Raw genomic sequence first — 27,085 nt, forward strand, 5'->3', positions numbered from 1 at the left:
ATTTTGACTAGACTGTCCCTTTTTAAATACTTTTTCCACTAGAAGTGAGGCCATTATTGTCAGCAAAAAGTGAAATATTCAATACATTGATTCCCACAAATATCTCTCACATTGAGGCAAGTGACAATGACCTTTTTGAATGTAGGACATGTGGGACACTGCAGCACACAGTGGAGACCAGTGGAGAACAAAAGTAATTTTCTGGATGGCTGTTGTACTTTAGAATGAGTCATGAGATGTAATAATATTGATAGTATGGCAAACTGTCATTTGTAGCGACTCCTATTTTTTGTGGCCATCAGAATTTTCAGGAAAGATTGCAGTGGATTTATAATTATATAATTGTAAAATACAAATGGCAAAATACACTCTTACAAAGGGGCTAGTTATTTAAAGGTCTCTCTTTTTTTTTTTTTTTTTTTTTTTTTTTGATTTTTTTTTATTGAATTTTTTTTAAGAATGCTCGCCAGTCCATTTCCATTGGTGGAATTATCTAAAACCACTTTTTACCCTGAAAACAGGGTGTCTCTCAAAGGGGCGCATACTATATCTTCGTATGGGAAGGAGATGTATACATTACAAAAGTGCACAATTAAAATTGTAATTTAAAAATCATACAAAAAAGAATAATTGAACCATTCACCCAAACGTACACATGAAAAATTTCTATTAAGAGGCATCAAAAATCGTAAAACAAAATTGTTCACCAAAAATCGTTTATCAAAAATGTAAAATTTGTATGTAAATTAAAAGGGAATAAATCATTAAATATGCACAACGGAAATTGTAATTTAAGTACACTGGACGTGCAAAAAGCGCACACAAATTTGTACTTATAAGTACAAAATACAAGAGTAATTGTTGATTTTTCAGAAAATGGGCATTCCATGGGCATGTTTGAAATTTTCTCTCAAATTCCAGCGTAATTCATTTCTACCTTACAGTTCTCACTTTTTTTTTTTTCTCGCAAATGAAAAATTAGTGAGGTTGTGGTAAAATACTTAATACCCTAATAGAAAAACATGCATACAAAAATATATATACAGGGAGTGCAGAATTATTAGGCAAATTAGTATTTTGACCACATCATCCTCTTTATGCATGTTGTCTTACTCCAAGCTGTATAGGCTCGAAAGCCTACTACCAATTAAGCATATTAGGTGATGTGCATCTCTGTAATGAGAAGGGGTGTGGTCTAATGACATCAACACCCTATATCAGGTGTGCATACTTATTAGGCAACTTCCTTTCCTTTGGCAAAATGGGTCAAAAGAAGGACTTGACAGGCTCAGAAAAGTCAAAAATAGTGAGATATCTTGCAGAGGGATGCAGCACTCTTAAAATTGCAAAGCTTCTGAAGCGTGATCATCGAACAATCAAGCGTTTCATTCAAAATAGTCAACAGGGTCGCAAGAAGCGTGTGGAAACACCAAGGCGCTAAATAACTGCCCATGAACTTAGAAAAGTCAAGCGTGCAGCTGCCAAGATGCCACTTGCCACCAGTTTGGCCATATTTCAGAGCTGCAACATCACTGGAGTGCCCAAAAGCACAAGGTGTGCAATACCCAGAGACTTGGCCGAGGTAAGAAAGGCTGAAAGACGACCACCACTGAACAAGACACACAAGCTGAAATGTCAAGACTGGGCCAAGAAATATCTCAAGACTGATTTTTCTAAGGTTTTATGGACTGATGAAATGTGAGTGAGTCTTGATGGGCCAGATGGATGGGCCCATGGCTGGATTGGTAAAGGGCAGAGAGCTCCAGTCCGACTCAGATGCCAGCAAGGTGGAGGTGGAGTACTGGTTTGGGCTGGTATCATCAAAGATGAGCTTGTGGGGCCTTTTCGGGTTGAGGATGGAGTCAAGCTCAACTCCCAGTCCTACTGCCAGTTTCTGGAAGACACCTTCTTCAAACAGTGGTACAGGAAGAAGTCTGCATCCTTCAAGAAAAACATGATTTTCATGCAGGACAATGCTCCATCACACGCGTCCAAGTACTCCACAGCGTGGCTGGCAAGAAAGGGTATAAAAGAAGAAAATCTAATGACATGGCCTCCTTGTTCACCTGATCTGAACCCCATTGAGAACCTGTGGTCCATCATCAAATGTGAGATTTACAAGGAGGGAAAACAGTACACCTCTCTGAACAGTGTCTGGGAGGCTGTGGTTGCTGCTGCTGCACGCAATGTTGATGGTGAACAGATCAAAACACTGACAGAATCCATGGATGGCAGGCTTTTGAGTGTCCTTGCAAAGAAATGTGGCTATATTAGTCACTGATTTGTTTTTGTTTTGTTTTTGAATGTCAGAAATGTATATTTGTGAATGTTGAGATGTTATATTGGTTTCACTGGTAAAAATAAATACTTGAAATGGGTATATATTTGTTTTTTGTTAAGTTGCCTAATAATTATGCACAGTAATAGTCACCTACACACACAGATATCCCCCTAAAATAGCTATAACTAAAAACAAACTAAAAACTACTTCCAAAACTATTCAGCTTTGATATTAATGAGTTTTTTGGGTTCATTGAGAACATGGTGGTTGTTCAATAATAAAATTAATCCTCAAAAATACAACTTGCCTAATAATTCTGCATTCCCTGTATATGCGATTTGTAAGATGATATATGTATGTATGTTTGTGTGTATATAGGTGTGTGTGTGTGTGTGTGTATGTATGTGTGTGTATATATATATATATATATATATATATATATATATATATATATATATATATATATATATATTAAGCCTATTCAAGAGAGGTAGATTTATATATTTCGACAAATATTATATAAAAAGTAAGGGATATCAGCACTCTTTTGTTGAGAAAAGTCATATAAATTTATTTATTTCAGAAGGAGATCCAACAAACCTCGGACCTCTGTCCCATCAATGAGCAGAAACCTGCACATAATGAAAACACATTTAAAATAGATGCCTAACACATAATATTGACCGGCCAGTCTTGTCTAATGTTAACTAAAGTATGTAAAATACCTCATACAGCAGAAAGCTATAAAGAGAAACTGCAATAACTACTGCTACTAAACTAACATTCAAATAGAAGCAGTGATAAGTAAATACATAGTATCAGATGAACACAAATATCTCAATAGCATAATCGCAAACAGCAAGCAGCTGCCGCTTACATATTCAGCTAAATTAGCAAGATATAGCAGTCCCACAATAGTATAGCAAGAGTTAACTGTGAAAGTCTTTACGAACTTCCCTTGCTAGTGTAGCAAATATCTGCACTCATATAGCACCATTTGTAGAAACAGACATGTCCCGTATAATTGAAACAGCAAACAAAATGCCTTCAGTATCTCTTTCCTTATTACTTTTAGCTTGAAAGTTACTGACAGGTAGACAAGCTGTGATAATCATCTATTTTATAGGTTACCGTTTCTTCAGGTGAGTCCCTTGTTGTGTTTCCCGGTATATATACATATACTGCGCTTAGTCCAGCGCTACTCCGCCTCTTCAGGGCTGTATGTCTTCTTCCAGGGCAGACTGCACAAAACAGAAATGCTCACATCCAGGCTGTGAGTGGTTGCATTCAGTCCCTTTGTTTTCACTCGTGCCTATTCTCATACACAGGCAGGGATCTTTTCTTATTCAGCAAACAAACGGCTCACTTTCTCTCCACCATCTCTGGGGCATTCAGGTGTGCGCTGCATATAATCAAGGGCTGACTCACGCTTGCAAACGGGTGTTGTCTTTCGCTGCTTCCGGTGCTTATGTTTCTTTTGGTGCAGAACAATCTGTGGGATTTCTCATGCCAATGGTCAGTCTGTGTGGCATCGTGGGGAGCATGCCCACACACTGCAATCCCGCATCTCCAGACCAAAAAGAGAAGATGGTTTAAAAAGTAACAAAACTTATTTATAAAAAAATTATTAAAATCCATGAAATAACATGCAAATACATGAGGTGTTTTTATTCAGCGTAATGTGATTTATATTGGCTGAAGGATTTAATTTTTAACATGTTCACTGCTAACTTCGCCTTACACAGTGAAGATTCCCTTTCCAGTGAGAGCCATTTATTTCAATATGAAAATCTCACCACTAGCAAGGACTGCCACCTTTTTAGGATAATTCCACCAGGGCAGCACCTGTGAGGGTCGGCGTGAAAAAACGTGTGATCTGATGAGGTTTAGATAATCGACACCATAGAGTAACATCTACTCTACAACTCAAAAATTACAAATAGGCAGACTCAGCAAGCAATTCTGAGGACATTATTTTGTTTATTTTTTTACCCCCACATAGTTTGGGATGTAAGTGAGTCTACTTTGTGTTATGTACAGTGCCCTCCACTAATATTGGCACCTTTGGTAAATATGAACAAAGAAGGCTGTGAAATATTGTTTTTATTATTTAACCTTTTGATCTTTTGTTCAAAAAAATACACAGATACTAAGCTTGCATGGATATAAAAAAATTGCAAACACAACACAGGTTTATCAAAAAAAATACAAAATCTTTGTTAAATAAATGTGTGGCACAATTATTGGCACCCTTTTAGCCAATATATTGGGCTACCTCCCTTTGCAAGATAATAGCTCTGAGTCTTCTCCTATAATGCCTGATCAGGTTGAAGAATATATGGCAAGGGCTCTTAGACCATTCCTCCATACAGAATTTCTCCAGATCCTTTTGAGGTTGACGCTGGTGGACTCTCCTCTTCAGTTCACCCCAAAGGTTTTCTATGGGGTTCAAGTCAGGGGACTGAGATGGCCATGGCAGGACCTTGATTTTGTGGTCAGTAAACAGTTTTAATTTTGATGTATGTTTTGGATCATTGTCCTGCTGGAAGATCCAATCACGGCCCATTTTAAGCTTTCTGGCAGAGGCAGTCAAGTGACTTTAATTTAATATCTGTTAATATTTGTTAGAGTCCATGATACCATGTATCCTAACAATGTCCATGTCCTCTGGCAGAAAAGACAGCCCCAAAATCTTAAAGAGCCACCACCATATTTAACCGTGGGCTTGAGGTACTTTTCCATATGTCTACCTCTCTATGTGTGCCAAACTCACCTCTGGTGTTTATTGCCAAAAAGCTCTATTTTGGTTTCATCTGACCATAGAACCTGATCCCATTTGAAGCTCCAGTAGTATCTGACAAACTGAAGACACTTGACTTTTTGCATGACAATAGAGGCTTTTTTCTTGAAACCCTTCCTAACAACTTGTGGTGATGTTGAATTGTAGTTTTGGAGACTTTCTGACCCCAAGACGCAACTAACTTCTGCAATTCTCCAGCTGTGATCTTTGGAGATATTTTAGCTACTTGAACCATCCTCTTCACAGTGCGTTGAGACAATATAGACGCACGTCTTCTTCCAGGTTGATTCATAACATTTTCAGTTGACTGGAACTTCTTAATTATTGCCCTGATGGTGGAAATAGGTATTTTCAATGCTTTTACTATTTTCTTATAGCCACTTCCCATTTTGTGAATTTTAATAACCTTTTGCCGCACATCACAGCTATATTCCTTGGTTTTACCCATTGTGATGAATGGCTAAGGGAATTTGTCCTATGTGTTATCAGGAAGTCACAGTTGAACAATTTCCTGTTCCTAGTCACCCAGGTGTACTTAAAAAATTAAAATATCAATGGGAATAGACTTCAAATATATTTTTCCAGTATGAATTCATAGGGATGCCAATAACTGTGCTATACATAAATTTAGCAAATATATATATTTTTTATATATAAACCTGTGTTGTGTTTGCAATTGTTTGATATCCTTGAGTGCATAGTATTTTTGTGTGCATTTAAAAAAAAAATAATATATCTAAAGGTTAAACAATAAAGACAATATTTTAAAGCCTTCTTTGCGCATATTTACCAAGGGTGCCAAAACTAGTGGAGAGCACTGTAAAGTGTAATTTTGTAGTAAATCAAAGGGACTTAAGTGTGCAAAAATAAAATTAGCTAATGTGTACTAAGCATTTTATTGTTGCCCTACTGCTTACAAATAACTTGTTTTAACTTCTACAAAGGGTTAAACAAATTGAATTCACACCAGAGTAGCAACGCACTATTGCTTCCTAGCGGTACATTGCTACTCCTGAGCCTACTTGGGTATGCTTTTCAAAGGAAACCAGGAGAACAAAGTAAATTTGGTAATACAAGTAAACTGAAAAGTACCTCAAAATTGCATGCTCTATCTGAAACACAAGAGTTTATATTTGACTTAACCAGCCATGTAGGAAAACTTACAGAATGCTTTAACACCTTGGGCTAGATTTATCAAGCCCTTTTCTGCACTTTGACCTCAGGTTAGCACACGCAATCCTGCAGTCGAGATTTATCAAGCAGCTGTCATCAGACTGCAGGTTCCCAGCCCTGTTCTCCACCTCTTACGTGGAAAATTTAAATTTCCCTGGCTCTGTGCATGCAGGGGGGCGGGGTTGCACGCGATTGCAAAGGAGCACTCGTGTGCAATGGTGCATGCGTTCTGCGGATTGCCTGGCAGACAGGGGCGAGTATGTCCGCCCATGTTTGATAAATTTAAGCTCATTGTATGCTACTTCATTTTTCAATGGTCAAACTTCTCCCAACACTTCTCTTATTTGGAGGAGGTAATCCTGACCTGTAGTGTGCTTGGCAAAATGCGCACTGTTTTGCAGTACCCTTTTATATGCCGAGGTCAGTTAGGGAGAGGTTCGTAAAAGAGCTGCTACAGTGCTCAAACAATGGCTGACTTGGGAAGTCTGGAGTGTGAACTTTAAGTTTTTGGAGAAATTGCAAAACAGCCTATTTTTGAGTTACATTACGTAAAAATGGGTCATAATAAAAATATCTTGCAGGTTTTTTTTTCTACATATTTTAGAATATCAAAGTACTTTTGTATTTTTGAATCCGGTATAGCATTTTAGGAAAACAAACCTTTTAAGTACAATGGTGCCTGTTCTGTGTGCATGCATAGATTCAGTTTACATGATTTGTACACAATCTAATATGGCTGTAAAATATCTATAACCATGTGTATATAAATGTCAGTTTGTATGTAATCTTTCATTTAATACTTATCTCACCGGTGATAACTGCTACTAATTAATATGTATGGTAAAAAGTAATGTCTTTAGAAGTGAAATGCATTTTTATAAGAAAACTATTTGAAGGCTTATATACATTTTGTGGTGAACTTCACAGGGAGACATGAAAGTCAGTATTATAAATGTTAGAAAATATGATTGTTATTGAGCATATTTACACTTTTAAGGTGATTTAGAGCTGGGTTTCTAAACTTCAGGACAGATTTTTAGGATGGCAATAGCATAGTTAAAATCATTTACTCGGTAATTGTGAACCATATTTCCTTTTTTTGTACGTAGCAGATTACAATTTGTGTCAGAAGGAAAAAAAAATGTCTGCAGCAATGCTTGTTTAGTATATTGTTAGCTATAGCGACTTTTCTGTGTTCCTTTAAAACTAAAGTTAGCAGATTCTAAAAGTGAGAAATCTGAACAAATTAACACTGAAAATTATATCTGTCACTTCAGAATCCAGCAACTATTACCAGAATACTTCTCAGCCATTTCAACTGGGACAAGGAGAAATTGATGGAGAGGTAATGAGTCATCAAGGTGTACTAAGCAGTAATGCATGGAGTTTGATAGCATATAATTGTTTATTATGCTGTTTTCTTCACTATGCCTACCTGCTGTAACTTCTTAAAATTATATATGTTGAGTAGAGATTAGTTTTATTGACTTGGTATTGCTCGTTCATAGGTATTTTGATGGGAATCTGGAAAAACTATTCTCAGAATGTCACGTTATAAACCCTAGCAAGAAGTCACGGACACGCCAAATGAACACTCGCTCATCTGCTCAAGATATGCCCTGCCAGATCTGCTACTTGAACTATCCTAACTCTGTAAGTGTCTTAGGGACATTTTACTGATGGGATACAAAGGTGTTAAGTATAATAAGGTGACAGTTTAATACTTTGCAATATTATATTATTTTCTGTTATTTGTTACCTAAGCTAGGACTCTCTCTCTATATCTCTATCTCTCTCTCTATATCTCTATCTCTCTCTCTATATCTCTATATCTCTATCTCTCTCTCTATATCTCTCTCTCTCTCTCTCTCTCTCTCTCTCTCTCTCTCTCTCTCTCTCTCTCTCTCTCTCTCTCTCTCTCTCTCTCTCTCTCTCTATATATATATATATATATATATATATATATATATCTCTATATCTTTCTCTATATATCTCTATATCTCTCTCTATATATATCTCTATATCTCTCTCTCTATATATATCTCTATATCTCTCTTTCTCTCTCTCTCTATATATATATATATATATATATATATATATATCTCTCTATCTCTCTATCTCTATATCTCTCTATCTCTATATCTTTCTTTCTCTTTCTTTCTTTTTCTTTCTTTCTTTTTCTTTCTTTTTCTTTCTTTTTCTTTCTTTTTCTTTCTTTTTCTTTCTTTCTTTTTTTCTTTCTTTTTCTTTCTTTCTTTTTTTCTTTCTTTTTTCTTTCTTTTTTTTTCTTTCTTTTTTTCTTTCTTTCTTTTTTCTTTTTCTTTCTTTTTCTTTCTTTTTTTCTTTTTCTTTCTTTCTTTTTCTTTCTTTCTTTTTTTCTTTCTTTTTTTCTTTTTCTTTCTTTCTTTCTTTTTTTCTTTCTTTCTTTTTTTCTTTCTTTCTTTCTTTCTTTCTTTTTCTTTCTTTTTTTCTTTTTCTTTCTTTTTCTTTCTTTTTCTTTCTTTTTCTTTTTCTTTCTTTTTCTTTCTTTTTCTTTCTTTTTCTTTTTCTTTCTTTTTCTTTTTCTTTCTTTTTCTTTCTTTCTTTCTTTTTCTTTTTCTTTCTTTTTCTTTCTTTCACCCAGCACTCACTTACAAGCTCTCAGCTAAGAAAAAGCAAAAATGGAAAGGTTAGGTACCGCATCTGGCCAAATGGGACAAGCCCAGGTACCTCGTCAAGGTCCTTTCCTATACCTGGGACCCTAAAACAGCCACACAATGCAAGCTTTCAAATCCAAACAAACTGGGAACAAGGGAAGGGTGCACAGGAATATGTAATCACCCTAGACATATACAAAACACGGAAGGGAACTGCACTCTCATACTGGACCGGGTACACATCCCATGACCCTGCAACATGCTCAGCCCTGGGTGTCGCTGGCACTCGCAGGAAGCTGTGCTGCTCAGAGTCACAAGCAGTTAACCCCAGTCAGGTCTGGGTGCAAGAACCATAGGGAAAATTACAAAACAAATTAATTCAACACACAGAGAACCCAGCACTCACAAGCTCTCAGCTAAGATTTAAAAGCAAAAATGGAAAGGTTGCTTTTAAATCTTAGCTGAGAGCTTGTGAGTGCTGGGTTTTCTCTGTGTGTTGTATTAATTTGTTTTGTAATTTTCCCTATGGTTCTTGCACCCAGACCTGACTGGGGTTAACTGCCTGTGACTCTGTGAGCAGCACAGCTTCCTGTGAGTGCCAGTAGCACCCAGGGCTGAGCATGTTGCAGGGTCATTGGATGTGTACCCAGTCCTTCTGTGTGTGCGTGTGTGTATATGTATGTATGTATGTATGTGTGTATATGTGTGTATATATATATATATATATATATATAGTGTGTGTGTGTATGTGTGTGTGTGTGTGTGTATATATATATATATATATATATGTATATGTATGTGTGTATATATATGTGTATATATATATATATATGTATGTATGTATATGTGTATATATATATATATGTATGTGTGTGTATATATATATATATATATTTATTTATGTGGGGACATTCCAAAATGTTACATGGTACTAAATAATTGCTTTAAACTCCAGGTTACTGGTGCCTTTCATAGTAGGTTGTGTATCTTTCTGTAAGCACTCTGAGCGATTGACATATATGGAAGACCCAATAAAAGTTGAAATTTCACAGCTGCTAAGCCTACAAAATATTGGGTGTGGCTGGTGGTAACCTATGGGGGTGAAGTAGGGGACAGCCATGGGTGTCTTGGGAACTCTAAACCAGTGCACCATTTTAAGGTGCCAGTGGCTCCCTGGTGTCTGTTTGTTTAACCCTTACTTTAGCTATCCAAAGCACAAATTAATTTATTTAATGAGAATTTGTGTTACAAACATTGAAATAAGAGGAAGAAAAGGCACAGAAATCAAATGAACACAGGAACACAATGGAAATACTCACAAACAGGCCATTTGTGGCCATTTTCAATATTATTTGCAAAAATTTCAAAATAAATATATACTATTTTTTTTTTTTTTTTTACATTACACGTGCCATGAAATATAAATATCATAATAAAGGTATATTCTGAATCTGCTGGGCCTGCTGAAAAAAATAACGATATATAATTTGTTTGGGTCACTCACTGACAATGGTGTTTTAAATGTATGTATCAAAAAAGCTCAAATATGGCTTAGCACGGGGATGTGAAAAAGTTTTAGCAGTGAAAGGTTAATCCTTAAATACATGTTTTAATCATCTTTGTGTTATGAGTACTTGCAATGAGGGCTTAGGTAAGGTCATGAATAACAATTTGTATGTTTGTTTATAAATTAATAATTACAACATTGTGTATCCATTTAGTGTACCATATGTAGAATTTTATGTTGAAAGATGTGTGGAATGAGTGGTCATCTGCATTGGCTTAATACACCCAGACAATCATACTTTTATCTATACACACACTTGGCAGAATAGTTTGCGTTTAGATTTATACAATATTTGACTTTTTATACCAATAGTTCACTCTGTGACATCATCCTGTCTTCTGTATCCCACTTTTGGTTTAACACAGGGTTCTTAGAAGCCAGACTACTTTCCAAAATATGTAGTGTCTAGAAATGGGAAGTAAAAGGAAAATTGTTAGTAATGTTTAGATGGGCATACTGTGACCCCCTAAAGTTTTTGCAGACTCTTCAAATGCTGTAAAGTTCAATTTTTCTGTGATGTGTTTTTTTTTTTTTTTTTTAAGCAGTAAGTCTTAAACACTGCAAATGTCCATAAAAGCATTGCTCCATAGGAATTGACTTCTCAAAATGTAAAGCAATATATAATGTATGGCTGAATGCCTCCTAGCAGGTTGAGCAGAGTGATACTATTGAGGAAATTGAGCTGTGGGGTGTAAAATGGATCAGATATTCTAAATGTATTTTATATGTAATTTTTTTTAAATTTAAACATGGTCTTATATGCGCATTGCAACAGTTGGGAGTTTAATCTCACTTTATCCTTACTCTTTATTTTATACTAGTTTCTCTTTACATTTTGTTTATTAAATGCTTCTTTAATTCCTACAGTATTTCACAGGCCTTGAGTGTGGACATAAGTTCTGCATGCAGTGCTGGAGCGAATATCTGACCACCAAAATTATAGAGGAAGGCATGGGGCAGGTAAGTAAGCTGCTTAGATCAGAAAAAGAGGGGTTTAAAGTACTAACTTGGCAAAGTGGGAGAATCTATCGGCTACGGCACTCCATTTCCTTTCCCCTCTACCTTCATGTAGCTTTGATTTATCAGCTTTCCATTTTTAAAAGGTGTGTGTGTGACCTTTTTTATGTTTTATTACTCACTACGCCATTTCTTTTAGACCATATCCTGCCCAGCCCATGGTTGTGACATCTTAGTTGACGATAACACAGTAATGTAAGTTTTATTACCTTGTTTGTCGGGGGGGGGGTTATCTGAAGATACTGCATTGTGTCTGTATCTGTTATTGATTAGCCAGTTATACGTATAATGCATACATTAGAGCCTTACAGGATATGAAAGGAGCTACTATAGATTAAACCAGGGCCGCTATGTCTTTTCTAGAATAAACAATTGTCAGTGAACACTTCTTTTTTTTTTTTTTTTTTTTTTTTTTTTTTTTTTAAATATATATAATTTTGTAAAGCCTATTATATTTATGCATTATTATTGAACAAGATTAGTGATTGGTATTTTCTGTTTAACATCATGTTCTTCAGCAAACATGATATAACTCCCAATTTTCTTTTTTTTTTTCTTTCTTAATGCTTTAGCCCTTTAACACCCCACCTGCTTTTACACTAGTAGGATAAATAAATACCTGTTTTCAAAAGTTTGGCGTTTTAGTTTTATGAATCTATTTATTGTGAATTTATTTCTCTGCTCGACAGGCGGCTGATCACAGATTCAAAAGTGAAGTTAAAGTATCAGCATTTAATAACAAATAGCTTTGTAGAGGTAAGTACATATAATGTTAGAAGATGTGTGTTCATATGCCTTTTTATGTATTCATAAAGAACGACCTGCATTTGTAAGTTGTGCATTAGCCCTCTGTTCAAAGAAGCTACCTGCCTGCTGACTCTATATTAATGATATTGGTTATAGGTTTTAGAAGATGCCTTTTTATCTGAGAGAGAAAATAATTTCCCTCCTATCGGTAATCTCAGCTTGTCAGCAGTATTTTGTCTCAACAATAAGTAAATCATTTGTTTATTTTTTATTTTTGTCCTGTTTTGGACGTATGTATGTAGTCTGCCTTTTAAAACAGTGGAGTGTTTCTGGCTCAATATAAGATTTATAAAATTCCTCTACTTTTTATATATTGGCTGTAACTGTGCATACTAATTTCTGCACTAAAACACGTTCATCCCCTGTAGATATTTTTTCCCCATCTTTGTCTGAAGGTACTATTTCCTTCAATGTTAATTGATGTGCATGCTCTGGGGTTGCTGTCAATATATACTTTACATTTTTCAGTCTTCTGACCTATACACTCCTTCCTACTCTCTCAGCACGCTATAACTTTTTCATCCTTTCTTTCCCTTATCCTGTCTCTCAAACTCTTTCTGTGCAGTGTAACAGACTTTTGAAATGGTGTCCTGCTCCAGACTGCCACCACGTGGTAAAAGTTCAGTATCCAGATGCCAAGCCAGTGCGTTGTAAATGTGGTCGTCAGTTCTGGTGAGTCCAAAGAGAACGTTTCATCCTTCTCTTGCCTCCTTCCTTAGATTTTTGTGTAGCCTTCATGTTCAGTATGTCCTATAGTACACTGCTTTAAAGTAAGGACGGCAAAGGTGTTTATTATTTTAAAAAATAAAAATCCTTTCCTATGGCATGGAGAGTCCACGATTTCATTCCAATTACTAGTGGGTTATTCAACTCCTGGCCAGCAGGAGAAGGCAAAGATCACCCCAGCAGAGCTGTTAAGTGTCACTTCCCTTACCCATAATCCCCTGTCATTCTCTTTGCATCTGTCAAGGGAGGATGTGTGAAGATGGTTTCTGAAGATATTAAATCTTTTAATTGGTACTTTTCCCTGCAAGCAAGGTTTAGGGCTGTGTTGTGAACATGTCAATCTCTTTAGTAAAAGTAATGGTGGCTTTTAGCAGTTGGAAGACGGCGAGGTAGTCCTTGCTTACCTTCCAACATTTATGCTACCCCTCTTTAGAAAACCAGAGTTGGTTACTCTGTTTTTTCTTTGTCTACAGGTCCCTGTTAGAGGCCGGCTGAGTCTGTCAAACCTGGAGTTGGTGAGAAGAATGAAGCCTTCTAACTGTAAGTTCCTGTACCCCCTTCCCCCATGGCTTGTGGTCAGTTTGAGGCATAATAGGGGTAAGGGATTTTTTTATTCATTTGCTGGGCAATGAGGGAAGGTGTAATATTAGCCTCAACATATATAACTTCTAGTGAAGTTTTTGTTTACCAGATTGGGCTCGGTTACTTCCTCCCTGAGGTGGCGGTTTTGTTAAAGATAAAGGTGTCTTCTCTGATAACCACTCGCTACTGTCAAGTAGGCTGACAGTCATGATCCCTTTCAGGTAAGGGATGTTTTTATACAGACTTTAACTTTCCTTATCTGTGGGAAATAGTGTCTCTGTATTCCTAGAAGGGTTTTAAGGGTACTCCCTGTGTAGGTTAATTCCCTTTCTTGTAGAGCTCCTATCGGCGTGCAAGATTATTTCGCTGATGCTCTATCTCCCTGATTGGGTTATGTGTTCTACAGACAGCGTTAGTCTTCTAAGTCCAGGGGTCTGTAGTTTATTCTGCATAAGGAGGATAGTTGCACATCAATAATTAAATTTTGACGCCTTTCGTCTCTCCCCTCTGTACTGTATTACAGAGATGCGCCTTGATGTGTATGTTAATATTGAGATGCGCCTTTAGGTTGAGACAACGCCAGTTATTTCTGCATGACAGTTAAAAGGATAGTCAACCCAAATATTTTCTTTCATGATTCAGATAGAGCATGCAATTATAAGCAACGTTCTAAATTACTCCTATTATCAAATTTTCTTTCTTCTCTTGCTATCTTTATTTAAAAAAGCAGGAATGAAAACTTTGGAGCCAGCCTATTTTTGGTTAAGTTCCCTGGATGGGGTTTGCTGATTGGTGGCTACATTTAGCCATCCAATCAGCAAGTGCAACCCAGGTTCTCAACCTAAAATGGGTCGGCTCCAAAGCTTTTATTTCTGCATTTTTAAATAAAGATAGCAAGAGAACGAAGAAAAATTGATAATAGGAGTAAATTAGAAAGTTGCTTAAAATTGCATGCTATATCTGAATCATGAAAGAAAATAGTAAGTTTTACTATCCCTTAAAGGATAGTCATGGCGGCTGTGTTGCGTTGTTTTTTTTGTCCGCATTTATCCTCTCTCCATTTTGCTGGGTCTCTTGTTTCCCATTTTAGACCTAAAGTATCTCAACAAATTGCTCAAGGTTCCGTCCTTCAAGATGGAAACTATTCGTTCCATTCTACCCTTGGTTCAGGAAGGTCAGTTCATGACTACCATAGATCTGAAGGATGTGTATTTTCATGTTCCCATTCACATTGAACATCTCCAATTCCTACGGTTTGCCTTTCTGGACAAACATTTCCAGTTTGTTGCTCTTCTCTTTGGCCTTGCCACAGCTCCTGAAATTTTTACAAAGGTCCTAGGGGCCCTTTTGGCGGTGGTCAGATCTCAGGGAATAGCGATGGCTCCTTATTTGGACGACATCTTGGTTCAAGCTCCATCTTTTCAGTTAGCAAGATCTCATACAGAGATATTGTTGTCTATTCTACGTTCCCACGGGTAGAAAGTGAATCTGGAGAAGAGTTTCTTGGTGCCAAACACCAGGGTGTTTTTTCTTAGGAACGATTTTAGTTTCTCTGTCCTTGAAGATTTTTCTGATGAAGGTCAGAAAATCCAAACTTCTGGCTTCTTGCCTTTTACTTCAGTCCTCTATCTGTCCATCAGTGGATCTGTGTATGGATGTACTTGGTCTGATGGTTGCTTCCATGGACATCATTCCGTTTGCTCGGTTCCATCTGAATCCCCCTACAGTTATGCATGCTCAGACAATGGAACGGAGACCACTCTGATCTATCTTCGTGGATTTCGCAGGACCATCTGTCTCAGGGTACTTGCTTCCTGGGTGATTGTGACCACAGGTGCCAGCCTTTCAGGCTGGGGAGCAGTTTGAGGTTATTTAAAGGCTCAGGCTCTTTGGACTCGAGAAGAGATTTCTCTTCCCATAACTATCCTAGAGTTGAGAGCAATTTACAATGCCTTAACAGCCTGGCCTCAACTAGCTTTAATCCGGTTTATCAGATTTCAATCGGACAATATCACCTCAGTGGCATACATCATTCACAAGTGAGGAACTCAGAGTTCCTTAATAATGGAGGTAACTCGCATTCTCCAGTGGGCGGAGTCTCACGATTGCCTCCTCTCTGCCATACACATCACAGGGGTGGACAACTGGGAAGCGGATTTTCTGAACAGGCAGTCCTTCATCCTGGGGAGTGGGCTCTCCACCCAGAGGTTTTCACTATAACTCGCGGGGGGGGGGGGGGGGGGGGTCTGAAGTTGGATCTGATGGTGTCCCATCTAAACACCAAGCTTCCAAGGCACTGTAAAAGATCAAGAGATCCACAGACTTCTCTGATAGACGCTCTGGCGGTGCCTTGGATCTTCAGAATGGCGTACCTGTTTCCTCCTCCTGCCTGGCCTCCCAGATTCTGGTGAAGATGTCATCTCTTCCAGCTTGAAGGTTGCCTCTGAGGAAGGACCTTCTACTTCAGGGTCCTTTCCTCCACCCAAATCTGGATTATTGACTGCTTCGGGGTTTTTGGCTAAACGTGGCTTCTCTGAGAAGATCATTGATACCATGCTTCAGGCTCGTAAGCCTGTTACTCGCAGAATTTACCACAAGGTATGGTGTAAATACCTTTTTATTGGTGTGATTCGAAGGGTTTCTCTTGGAGCAGAGTACGGGTTCCTCAAATTTTGGCTTTTCTTCAGGAGGGCCTGGAGAAGGGTTTGTCAGTCAGTACTCAGAGTACATTTCTGCACTGTCTATTCTTTTGCACAAACGTTTGGCAGATCTGCCAGATGTTCAATATTTTGTTCAGGCCTTGGTCAGAATCAGGCCTTTGTTTAAACCTATTGCTCCTTATTTTTCATGCAGATAAGGCAGTCCTTCATACTAAATTGGGTTTTCTTCCCAAAGTGGTATTGGATCGCAACATCAATCAGGAAATTGTTGTCCCTTCCTTTTGTCCGAAACCACCTTCTCAGAAGGAACGTCTGTTACACAACCTTGATGTTGGGCGTGCTCTAAAATTTTATCTACAAGCAACTATAAAGATTTTCGTCAGTCTTCTGCCCTGTTTATTGTTTTCGCTGGTAAGCGTAAGGGTCAGAAGGCCACTTCTACTTTTCTTTCTCTTTGGTTGAGAAGTGTTATACGATTAGCATATGAGACAGCTGGACATCGGCCTACTGAGAGAATTACGGCTCATTCCACTAGGGCTGTCTCTTCTTCCTTGGCTTTCAAAAATTAAGCATCTGTTGCAGCAAATCTGCAAGGCGGCTACTTGGTCCTTATTGCATGCTTTTTTCAAATTCTACAAATGTGATACTTTTGCCTCTGCTGAGGCTTCCTTTGGACGAAAAGTTCTTCAAGTGGTGGTGCCTTCTGTTTAGGTCCGCCTGTCTTGTTATCCCTCCCTTTCATTATGTGTCCTCTAGCTTGGGTATTGGTTCCCACTAGTAATTGGAATGAAATTATGGACTCTTCATGCCATAGGACAGAAAACAAAATGTATGCTTACCTGATAAATTTCTTTCTTTCCTAGCATGGAGAGTCCACAACCCGCCCTTATTTACATTTAAGACGGCACATTTTTGGTACAAACCTCAGGCACCTCTATACCCTTGTGCTATCATCTTTTTCCATTTTCCTTCAGCCGAATGACGGGGGATTATATGGGTAAGGGAAGTGACACTTAACAACTTTGCTTGGATGCTCTTTGTCTCCTCCTGCTGGCCAGGAGTTGAATATCCGACTAGTAATTGGAATGAAATCGTGGACTCTCTGCCCGGAAATAAATTTATCAGGTAAGCATACATTTTGTTTGTGCAATTTTGAAGAACTTTTCAATTCAGTTCTATTTAATTCTCTCCGTTCTCTTGTTAAAAAGCATATGTAGGTAGTCTCTGGAGCATCAATGCACTACTGGGAGCTAGATGCTAATTGGTGGCTGAACATATGCCTCTTGTCATTGGCTCACCTGATGTATTCAGATTAGCTCCCGTTAGTGCATTGCTGTTCCTTCAACAAATGATATCAAGAAAATCAAGCAAATTCGATAATAGAAATAATTTGGAAAGTTTTTTTTTAAATTTGTAAGCTCTGAATTGTGAAATAAAAGGTTTGGTTTTCATGTCTCTTTAAATATCTGAGTATGGGTCTATTTCGGTATTTAGCGGTAGTCGCAAAACAGTTGAGTGACTATCGCTGCTGATTGGTTCATCGGCAGTTACCACTTGGGACCAGCTGTTCTCTGCAGCTCCCAAGTGGAACGGCAAGGTTGCTAGTGATAAAATGACATGCTCTAATAAACAAAGAGCATGCAATTTTTCCACTACAATGGCTCTTTAAAGCCCATTTTAATTGAACTTATTATTTGTATTAAAGGCAATTTTGTTCCATATGGCAAAGTGTATTCATTTTAACGGATGAAAAATGTTTTATTTATCAATTTATAAATGTTATCACTAGCTTAAACTGTGAGAATACATTGCAACAAACGGTTTTATTCTTCTCGAAATTTGCATTTTTCAAAAGTTGTATCAACCAATTCTGTCTGTCTTTTCAGTTTTAACTGTGGAGAAAATTGGCATGATCCTGTAAAATGTAAGGTGAGGTTGTAGGGAGCTGGGGGCATGGAGGTGAAGTGTTAGTGAGGGGGGTACATTGCAAGGTGAGACTGCAGTAAGGATGGCATGTTAAGATAAAAAATGGGGTTGGGGAGTTTGTCAGATAAGGTTTGTGTTTTGGAAGAAAGACAACAATTTGGTGGGTTGTTGGGTGGAATGGACCCTACCAACTTAGGGGGAATAGATGGGAGTAAAGACATAAAAAACAGAATTCTAAGGTTCAGCAAGGGTAACTGTAATAATATATAATGTAAAATAGTAAATATAGTTTTTCCCCACCAGTGGTTAAAGAAGTGGATTAAGAAATGTGATGATGACAGTGAGACTTCAAACTGGATAGCAGCTAATACAAAGGTGAGGTGCTGTAACTTAAATATTTTGCAGATAAAATAGTTTGTGACTTTTTGTCTTCAGCAAAATCAAACCATAAAAGAATGAAAACTTATACATATTTCTTGGGCATGTTGCATTTTTATAGATGTCATTGTCCTCCTTTTGCTAATTGCTTGTTATTTTTGTCCTCTCAGGAATGTCCAAAATGTCACGTGACTATAGAGAAGGATGGTGGCTGCAACCACATGGTGTGCCGAAATCAGAACTGCAAGGCAGAGTTTTGCTGGGTTTGCTTGGGCCCCTGGGAACCCCATGGCTCTGCCTGGTTAGTGCATGTGAGAGTTAGCGAGCCTGACATTTTAGTGGAAAACTCACTAGTAGTGAATAGTTTGGTTTCTAGGAGTGCCTGACTCAATTTGGCTGTTTGTAGATTTGGTAAAACATATTCAGTTCGTTCTCTCTCTCTTTCTCTTTCTCTCTTTCTCTTTCTCTCTTTCTCTTTTTCTCTTTCTCTTCTCTTTTTCTTTCTCTTTTTCTTTTTCTCTCTCTCTCTTACACTCTCTCTCGCTCTCTCTCTCTCTCTCTCTCTCTCTCTCTCTCTCTCTCTCTCTCGTCCTCTCTCTCTCTCTCGTCCTCTCTCTCTCTCTCTTCTCTCTCTCTCTCTCTCTCTCTCTCTCTCTCTCTCTCTCTCTCTCTCTCTCTCTCTCGTTCTCTCTCTCTTACTCTCTCTCTCTCTCTCTCTCTCGTTCTCTCTCTCTTACTCTCTCTCTCTCTCTCTCTCTCTGTCTCTCTCTCGTCCTCTCTCTCTTCTCTCTCTCTCTCTCTCTCGTACTCTCTCTCTCTCTCTCTCGTTCTCTCTCTCTCTCTCTCTCTCGTCTCTCTCTCTCTCTCTCTCCTCTCTCTCTCTCTCTCTCTCTCTCTCTCTCTCTCTCGTCCTCTCTCTCTCTCTCGTCCTCTCTCTCTCTCTCTCTCTCTCTCTCTCTCTCTCTCTCTCTCTCTCTCTCTCTCTCGTCCTCTCTCTCTCTCTCTCTCTCTCTCTCTCGTCCTCTCTCTCTCTCTCGTCACCAGTTTCTCTCTCTCTCTCTCGTCCTCCTCTCTCTCTCTCTCTCTTCTCTCTCTCTCTCTCTCTCTCTCTCTCTCTCTCTCTCTCTCTCTCTCTCTCTCTCTCTCTCTCTCTCGTCCTCTCTCTCGTCCTCTCTCTCTCTCTCTCTCGTCCTCTCTCTCTCTCTCTCTCTCTCTCTCTCGTCCTCTCTCTCTCTCTCTCGTCCTCTCTCTCGTCCTCTCTCTCGTCCTCTCTCTCTCGTCTCTCTCTCTCTCTCTCTCTTACTCTCTCTCTCTCTCTCGTCCTCTCTCTCTCTCGTCCTCTCTCGTCCTCTCTCTCTCTTACTCTCTCTCTCTCTCTCTCTCTCTCTCTCTCTCTCTCTCTCTTACTCTCTCTCTCTCGCTCGCTCGCTCGCTCTCTTTCTCTCTCTCACTCACTCGCTCTCTCTCTCTCTCTCTCTCGTCCTCTCTCTCTCTCTCTTCCTCTCTCGTCCTCTCTCTCTCTCTTACTCTCTCTCTCTCTCTCTCTCTTACTCTCTCTCGCTCGCTCGCTCTCTTTCTCTCTCTCTCTCTCACTCACTCGCTCTCTTACTCTCTCTCTCTCGCTCTCTCTCTCTCTCTCTCTCTCTCTCTCACTCACTCGCGCTCTCTCTCTCTCTCTCTCTCTCTCTCTCTCTCTCTCTCTCTCTCTCTCTCTCTCTCTCACTCACTCGCTCTCTTACTCTCTCTCTCTCTCTCTTTTTCTTTCACTCTCTTACTCACTCTCTCTTAAGACAGAGGAAAAGCCTACTGTTGTCTTTTTTTTGTTCATAAATTCTTTGTATCCATCTTACAGGTACAACTGTAATCGCTACAATGAGGATGATGCAAAAGCTGCCCGTGATGCACAAGAGGTGAGTGAGTCTATGCAGGAGCTCAAATATAAAAAGGCTTAGACCTTATGTCAAAAATAGTAGAAACTTAAAAAAGGAATAGTGCTTCTGAAGTGACAAAGTACATTTCTATTCAGCTTTTATAGTATTAAAAGGTGCAAGGTTTCAAAGTAGCATAAATTTCTTATGCAGACTTACTGAAGAGTGTCAGGCCAAAGCTACATGTTAAAGGGATAAAAAAAAAATCAAAATTAAACTTGCATGATTCAGATAGATCATCCCATTTTAATACACCTTTAAATTCACTTCTATTTTATTTCATGTAATTGGCAAGAGTCCATGAGCTAGTGATGTATGGGATATACAATCCTAACAGGAGGGGCAAAGTTTCCCAAACCTCAAAATGCCTATAAATACACCCCTCACCACACCCACAATTCAGTTTTACAAACTTTGCCTCCTTTGGAGGTGGTGAAGTAAGTTTGTGCTAAGATTTCTACGTTGATATGCGCTTCCCAGCATTTTGAAGCCCAATTCCTCTCAGAGTACAGTGAATGTCAGAGGGATGTGAAGGGAGTATCACCTATTGAATACAATGGTTTTCCTCATGGGGATCTATTTCATAGGTTCTCTGTTATCGGTCGTAGAGATTCATCTCCTACCTCCCTTTTCAGATCGACGATATACACTCATATTCCATTACCTCTACTGATAACTGTTTCAGTACTGGTTTGGCTATCTGCTATATGTGGATGGGTGTCTTTCGGTAAGTATGTTTTCATTACTAAAGACACTTTCAGCTATGGTTTGGCACTTTATGTATTTATATAAAGTTCTAAATATATGTATTGTACTTATATTTGCCATGATTCAGGTTTTCATTATATTTCCTTTTGCAGACTGTCAGTTTCATATCTGGGAAATGCTTTTTTATGAAAAAATGTATTTCTTACCTTGGATATAGTCTCTTTCTAATTGACTGTCTCTTTTAAAGTTGCGGGCAGACTTAGGCTCGCGAGGGCGCAAAATGACAGAGTTTATTTCGTCATTCTTGGCGCAAGTTTTTTTTTTTTGGCGAAGTTACGTTCGTTGATGCAAATTCGTCATTTCTGGCGTCCTAGTTAACGCCGAGTCCTTTCACGTCATCTATGATAAGAGTGTGTCATTTCTGGACGTTTTTGGCGCCATACTTGCCGCCAAATATTTTTATCATTTAAGACCCCATTTCTATTTGCCTCCTGCCTTTTTTCTATGTCAGAGGGCTATGCTGTTTGGATTTTTTTCCCATTCCTTAAACTGCCATATAAGGAACTTGATAATTTTGCTTTCTATGTTGTTTTTTTTTTTATCTTACATTTGCAAGATGTCTCAATCTGATCCTGTCTCAGAAGTCACTGTTGGAACCCTGCGGCCTGATAACAGTTCTACCAAAGCTAAGTGCATTTTTTTGTAAACTTGTGGGGGTTATACCTCCAGCTGTGGTTTGTAATGGTTGTCATGATAAACTTTTACATGCAGAGAATGTATCCATCAGTAGTAGTTCATTACCTTTTGCTGTTCCCTCAACATCTAATGCACACGATATACCTGTAAATTTAAAAGAATTTATTTCTGATTCTATTCAGAAGGCTTTGTCTGCCATTCCGCCTTCTAATAAACGTAAAAGGTCTCTTAAAACTTCTCATAAGGTTGATGAAATTTCAAATGACCAGTAACATACCAAATTATCCTTCTCCGACAAGGATCTATCTGATTCAGAAGATCCTGCCTCAGATATTGACACTGAAAAATCCTCTTATTTATTTAAAATGGAGTATATTCGTTCTTTGTTAAAAGAAGTGTTGATTACATTAGATATGGAGGAAACTAGTTCTCTTGATAATAAAACTAGTAAACGTTTAAATTCTGTTTATAAACCTCCTGTGGTTATTCCAGAGGTTTTTCCAGTTCCTGATGCTATTTCTGATATGATTTCTAAAGAATGGAAAAGGCCTGGTACTTCTTTTATTCCTTCTTCAAGGTTTAAAAAATTGTATCCTTTGCCAGCAGTTAGATTGGAGTTTTGGGAAAAGATCCCCAAAGTTGATGGGGCTATCTCTACTCTTGCTAAACGTACTACTATTCCTACGGAAGATAGTACTTCTTTTAAAGATCCTTTAGATAGGAAACTTGAATCTTATCTAAGGAAAGCTTATTTATATTCAGGTCATCTTCTTAGGCCTGCAATTTTTTTGGCTGATGTTGCAGCTGCTTCAACTTTTTGGTTGGAAACTTTAGCACAACAAGTATAGGATCACAATTTGTCTAGCATTAAGTTGATTCAACATGCTAATAATTTCATTTGTGATGCCATTTTTGATATTATCAAAATTGATGTTAAATTTATGTCTCTAGCTATTTTAGCTAAAAGAGCTTTGTGGCTCAAATCTTGGAATGCTGATATGACTTCTAAGTCAAGATTGCTATCTCTTTCTTTCCAAGGTAATAAATTTGGTTCAATAATTTCAACTGTCACTGGGGGGAAGGGAGATTTTTTGCCTCGGGATAAAAGACCTAAGGGTAGATCTAAAGCTTCTAACCGTTTTTGTTCCTTTCGACAAAATAAGGAACAGAAACCTAATCCTTCCCCCAAGGAATTTGCTTCCAATTGGAAGCATTCTTCAAATTGGAATAAATCCAAGCCATTTAAGAGATCAAAACCAGCCCCCAAGTCCGCATAGGTAGGGGGCAGATTACATTTTTTCAAAGATGTTTGGATCAATTCGGTCCAAAATCATTGGATTCAGAGTGTTGTCTCTCAGGGGTACAGAATAGGATTCAGAGTAAAGACCGCCTGTGAGAATATTTTTTTCTCACGCATTCCAGCAAACCCAGTAAAGGCTCAGGCTTTCCTGAAGTGTGTTTCAGACCTGGAGTTATCAGGGGTAATCATGCCAGTTCCATTTCAGGAACAGGGTCTGGGGTTTTATTAAAATCTATTCATTGTCCCAAAGAAAGAGAATTCATTCAGACCAGTTTTGATCTAAAGATTTTGAATCGTTATGTATGAGTACCAACTTTCAAAATGGTGACTATAAGGACTATTCTGCCTTTTGTTCAGCAAGGGCATTATATGTCCACAATAGACTTACAGGATGCATATCTTCATATTCCGATTCATCCAGATCACTATCAGTTTCTGAGATTCTCTTTTCTAGACAAGCATTACCAATTTGTTGCTCTTCCTTTTGGCCTAGCGAGAGCTCCAAGAATCTTTTTCAAAGGTTCTAGGTGCCCTACTCTCTGTAATCAGAGAGCGGGGTATTGTGGTATTTCCTTATTTGGACGATATCTTGGTACTCGCTCAGTCTTCGTTCTGCAGAATCTCACACGAATCAACTAGTGTTGTTTCTTCGAAGACATGGTTGGAGGATCAATTTTACCAAAAAGTTATTTGATTCCTCAGACAAGGGTCACCTTTTTAGGTTTCCAGTTAGATTCAGTGTCCATGACTTTGTCTCTAACAGACGAGACGTTTGAAATTGGTTGCAGCCTGTCTGAACCTTCAGTCTCAGTCATTCCCTTCAGTAGCTGTGTGCATGGAAGTTTTAGGTCTCATGACTGCAGCATCGGACGCTATCCCCTTTGCTCGTTTTCATATGAGACCTCTCCAGCTTTGTATGCTGAACCAATGGTGCAAGGATTATACAAGGATATCACAACTAATATCCTTAAATCCCAATGTTAGACTTTCTCTGACTTGGTGGTTGGATCACCATCGTATAATTTTAGAGGCCTCTTTCGTTCGTCCAACCTGGACTGTAATCACAACAGATGCGAGTCTTTCAGGTTGGGGAGCTGTTTGGGGATCTCTGACAGCACAAGGGGTTTGGAAATCTCAAGAGGCGAGATTACCAATCAATATTTTGGAACTCCTGTGCTATTTTCAGAGCCCTTCAGTCAAGGCTTCTGTTGAAGAGAGAACCGTTTATTTGTTTTCAGACAGACAATATCACAACTGTGGCATATGTCAATCATGAGGGTGGGACTCAGTCTTCAAGCTATGAAAGAAGTATCTTGAATACTTGTTTGGGCGAAATCCAGCTCCTGTCTAATTTCTGCGGTTCATATCCCAGGTATAGACAATTGGGAAGCGGATTACCTCAGTCGTCAGACTTTACATCCGGGAGAATGGTCTCTCCACCCAGATGTGTTTTCTCAAATTGTTCAGATGTGGGGGCTTCCAGAAATAGATCTGATGGCATCTCATCTAAACAAAAAACTTCCCAGGTACCTGTCCAGGTCCAGAGATCCTCAGGCGGAAGCAGTGGATGTATTGACACTTCCTTGGTGTTATCAACCTGCTTATATATTCCCACCTCTAGTTCTTCTTCCAAGAGTGATCTCCAAAATCATCATGGAGCAATCGTTTGTGCTGCTGGTGGCTCCAGCATGACCTCACAGGTTTTGGTATGCGGATCTTGTTCAGATGTCCAGTTGCCAACCTTGGCCACTTCAATTAAGGCCAGACCTTCTTTCTCAAGGTCCGTTTTTCCATCAGGATCTCAAATCATTAAATTTGAAGGTATGGAAATTGAACGCTTAATGCTTAGTCATAGAGGTTTCTCTGACTCAGTGATTTAATACTATGTTGCAGGCTCGTAAATCGGTTTCTAGAAAGATTTATCGAGTTTGGAAGACTTATATTTTATTAAATATTCTTTTTATTGAAGACAAAGAAAAAGCAATAAGGTTACATGCATATTATCACGAAGCCATATAGACATGAGAATATACAGGGATGTAAAATTATACATAAGCTAGATCTGTAGGAATGTTTATAATACACAAACTTGCCAGTGAAATATATTCAAAATTCTCAAAGTAAGTCAAGTATAAACAATAGTTATGGCATATATTTCACAATATGTAAATAGCAAATGGTCTTCATGTGTCTTCCTTATTTATTTTTTTTATTTTTTTAATAACACAGCAAAACAAGTTATTGTAATATATAAGTAGCGTGGTAAAATTGAACATACTAAACTTAAAACTTGTAACTCAATTTGTAAGTGGAGCTTAACAGTTTCGCTTGACAAGGTAGTAGAAATAGAGTCAGTTTTATAGTAAAGTGACAAGCTACACCCAGAAACATAGAAAATAGATGGGATAGGTTGCGGTACTGGTTAGAAAGACCGCATAGTTAGGCCTCCTTACCTAGGAGGGACATTATAAGATGGGGGGGGGAGGTGGTCATTGGAATATGAATTGAGATTTAGACTAAAAACCATGGCTAGAGGATAATTGTTAATAGTAAGGATTAATAAAGGAGTAGCTGGGCGTTTGAATAAGGTGTGTATGATAGAATATGCTGCACATTAATATAATATCTGGTAGGAGACTAGTAGTCAAAGGAAGCATATAAAATATAGGGCATCCATTAGATAGAAAAGCTGCACAGTTGTCCCTCTTAGTATAGAGGGTACATTATATTATAGTGGGGGGGGGGAGGGGGTATTTTGTTAAATAGGAGATATATTAAGGATGGGGAGGAGGGGGGGAGAGGTGGTAAATTGAGTATGTTGGGCCAAATATTTAAGTAAAGCGCCATATTACATAAAAGGGAATAACAATGGTGCAGGACCTGCCTGCTCTAACAACTGTGTAAGGGAAACTGTGTATATGACTTCTAGGCCTTTTTACTGAATTGTTGACATCATTTAGGCAAGGGTTATATGTAAGTTGGAGCGCTAAACAAATGGGCCAAAGGTAATAGACTTAGTAGGGCACGGGGTATGGTTGCAATCGTGGGAATCATGTAAAGGTGATATATTAAGAGTGGATCATGTTCTGGAACAGAAAAAATTGGGACATTTACATAGATTGTATGCTAGGGCACAAATAGACTATAGTAGTTAGGATGGGACCAGCTTAAAGTGCAATACATATAGCTATGCATAATTGTCCCCAGAGCTACGTGGAATCTAAAGTTGAAGTTGAGGCAGAATGAACTGCAAGGTGGAGCATACCAAATGTTAGGACGCAGCCTCGGCCGCTGGCTACGTCTGTACTGTATAGAAATAGATAAACCCACTATATAGCTGCACTAATGTAGTGTGTAGACTTTATAAGTATTCTATATGACCCCATTCACAATTCTGCCAGATTAGGAAGTATATACAACAGCAGGACCCATCTAATAAAACATATAGCATCTCTGAACACTTCAGTACAGTAACAACAGGAGGGATGCACCGAGAAAACACACATTGCATACATATGTCATATTAAAAACAAACATAACTCTATAAGCAGCGATTGTGATATAACGTGTGCAGCACACAGAGCCTTCACATAGACCTAACGTGCAAGACATAATTTAAGCTGCCATGTGGTGCCACTATGCCCAGGGTATCACAATAGGTAGAAATGTATTTGAGCACATTTTGTAAGGTTTAGGTGTAATATAATACATTAAACGCTATGGCACAAGTGGCTCCTATATAAATAACACATGTGCAGGAAAATGAATATAATCTCAATTGCAACACAACGGTTGTAGATATGGTCATGTGACAGACCTAATCTCAAACTCGCATGCATTTCTGTTACTCTCACATTCTGAAGCATAAATATCTGGTATGGGACAACAAACAGGATAACA

The 27,085-nt window shown here is 38.4% G+C and overlaps 1 protein-coding gene across 3 annotated transcripts in view; it reads left to right on the plus strand.

Moving 5' to 3' along the window:
• ARIH1 (ariadne RBR E3 ubiquitin protein ligase 1) overlaps positions 1-27,085 on the plus strand; it is an 84,330-nt gene that overhangs the window by 13,973 nt on the left and 43,272 nt on the right. For 2 of the 3 annotated variants that reach the window (XM_053717312.1, XM_053717313.1), the window contains 10 exons: positions 7,532-7,599; positions 7,763-7,907; positions 11,325-11,417; positions 11,614-11,669; positions 12,164-12,230; positions 12,847-12,953; positions 18,136-18,178; positions 18,479-18,550; positions 18,724-18,854; positions 20,406-20,462. In XM_053717312.1, coding sequence (XP_053573287.1) covers positions 7,532-7,599; positions 7,763-7,907; positions 11,325-11,417; positions 11,614-11,669; positions 12,164-12,230; positions 12,847-12,953; positions 18,136-18,178; positions 18,479-18,550; positions 18,724-18,854; positions 20,406-20,462 — 839 coding nt within the window. Of the gene's footprint in view, positions 1-7,531; positions 7,600-7,762; positions 7,908-11,324; positions 11,418-11,613; positions 11,670-12,163; positions 12,231-12,846; positions 12,954-18,135; positions 18,179-18,478; positions 18,551-18,723; positions 18,855-20,405; positions 20,464-27,085 lie in introns of all 3 variants that reach the window. The other variant, XM_053717314.1, reaches the window with a different exon arrangement.

Source organism: Bombina bombina, chromosome 6, assembly GCF_027579735.1.
Source record: "Bombina bombina isolate aBomBom1 chromosome 6, aBomBom1.pri, whole genome shotgun sequence".
Classification (NCBI taxonomy): Eukaryota; Metazoa; Chordata; class Amphibia; order Anura; family Bombinatoridae; genus Bombina; species Bombina bombina.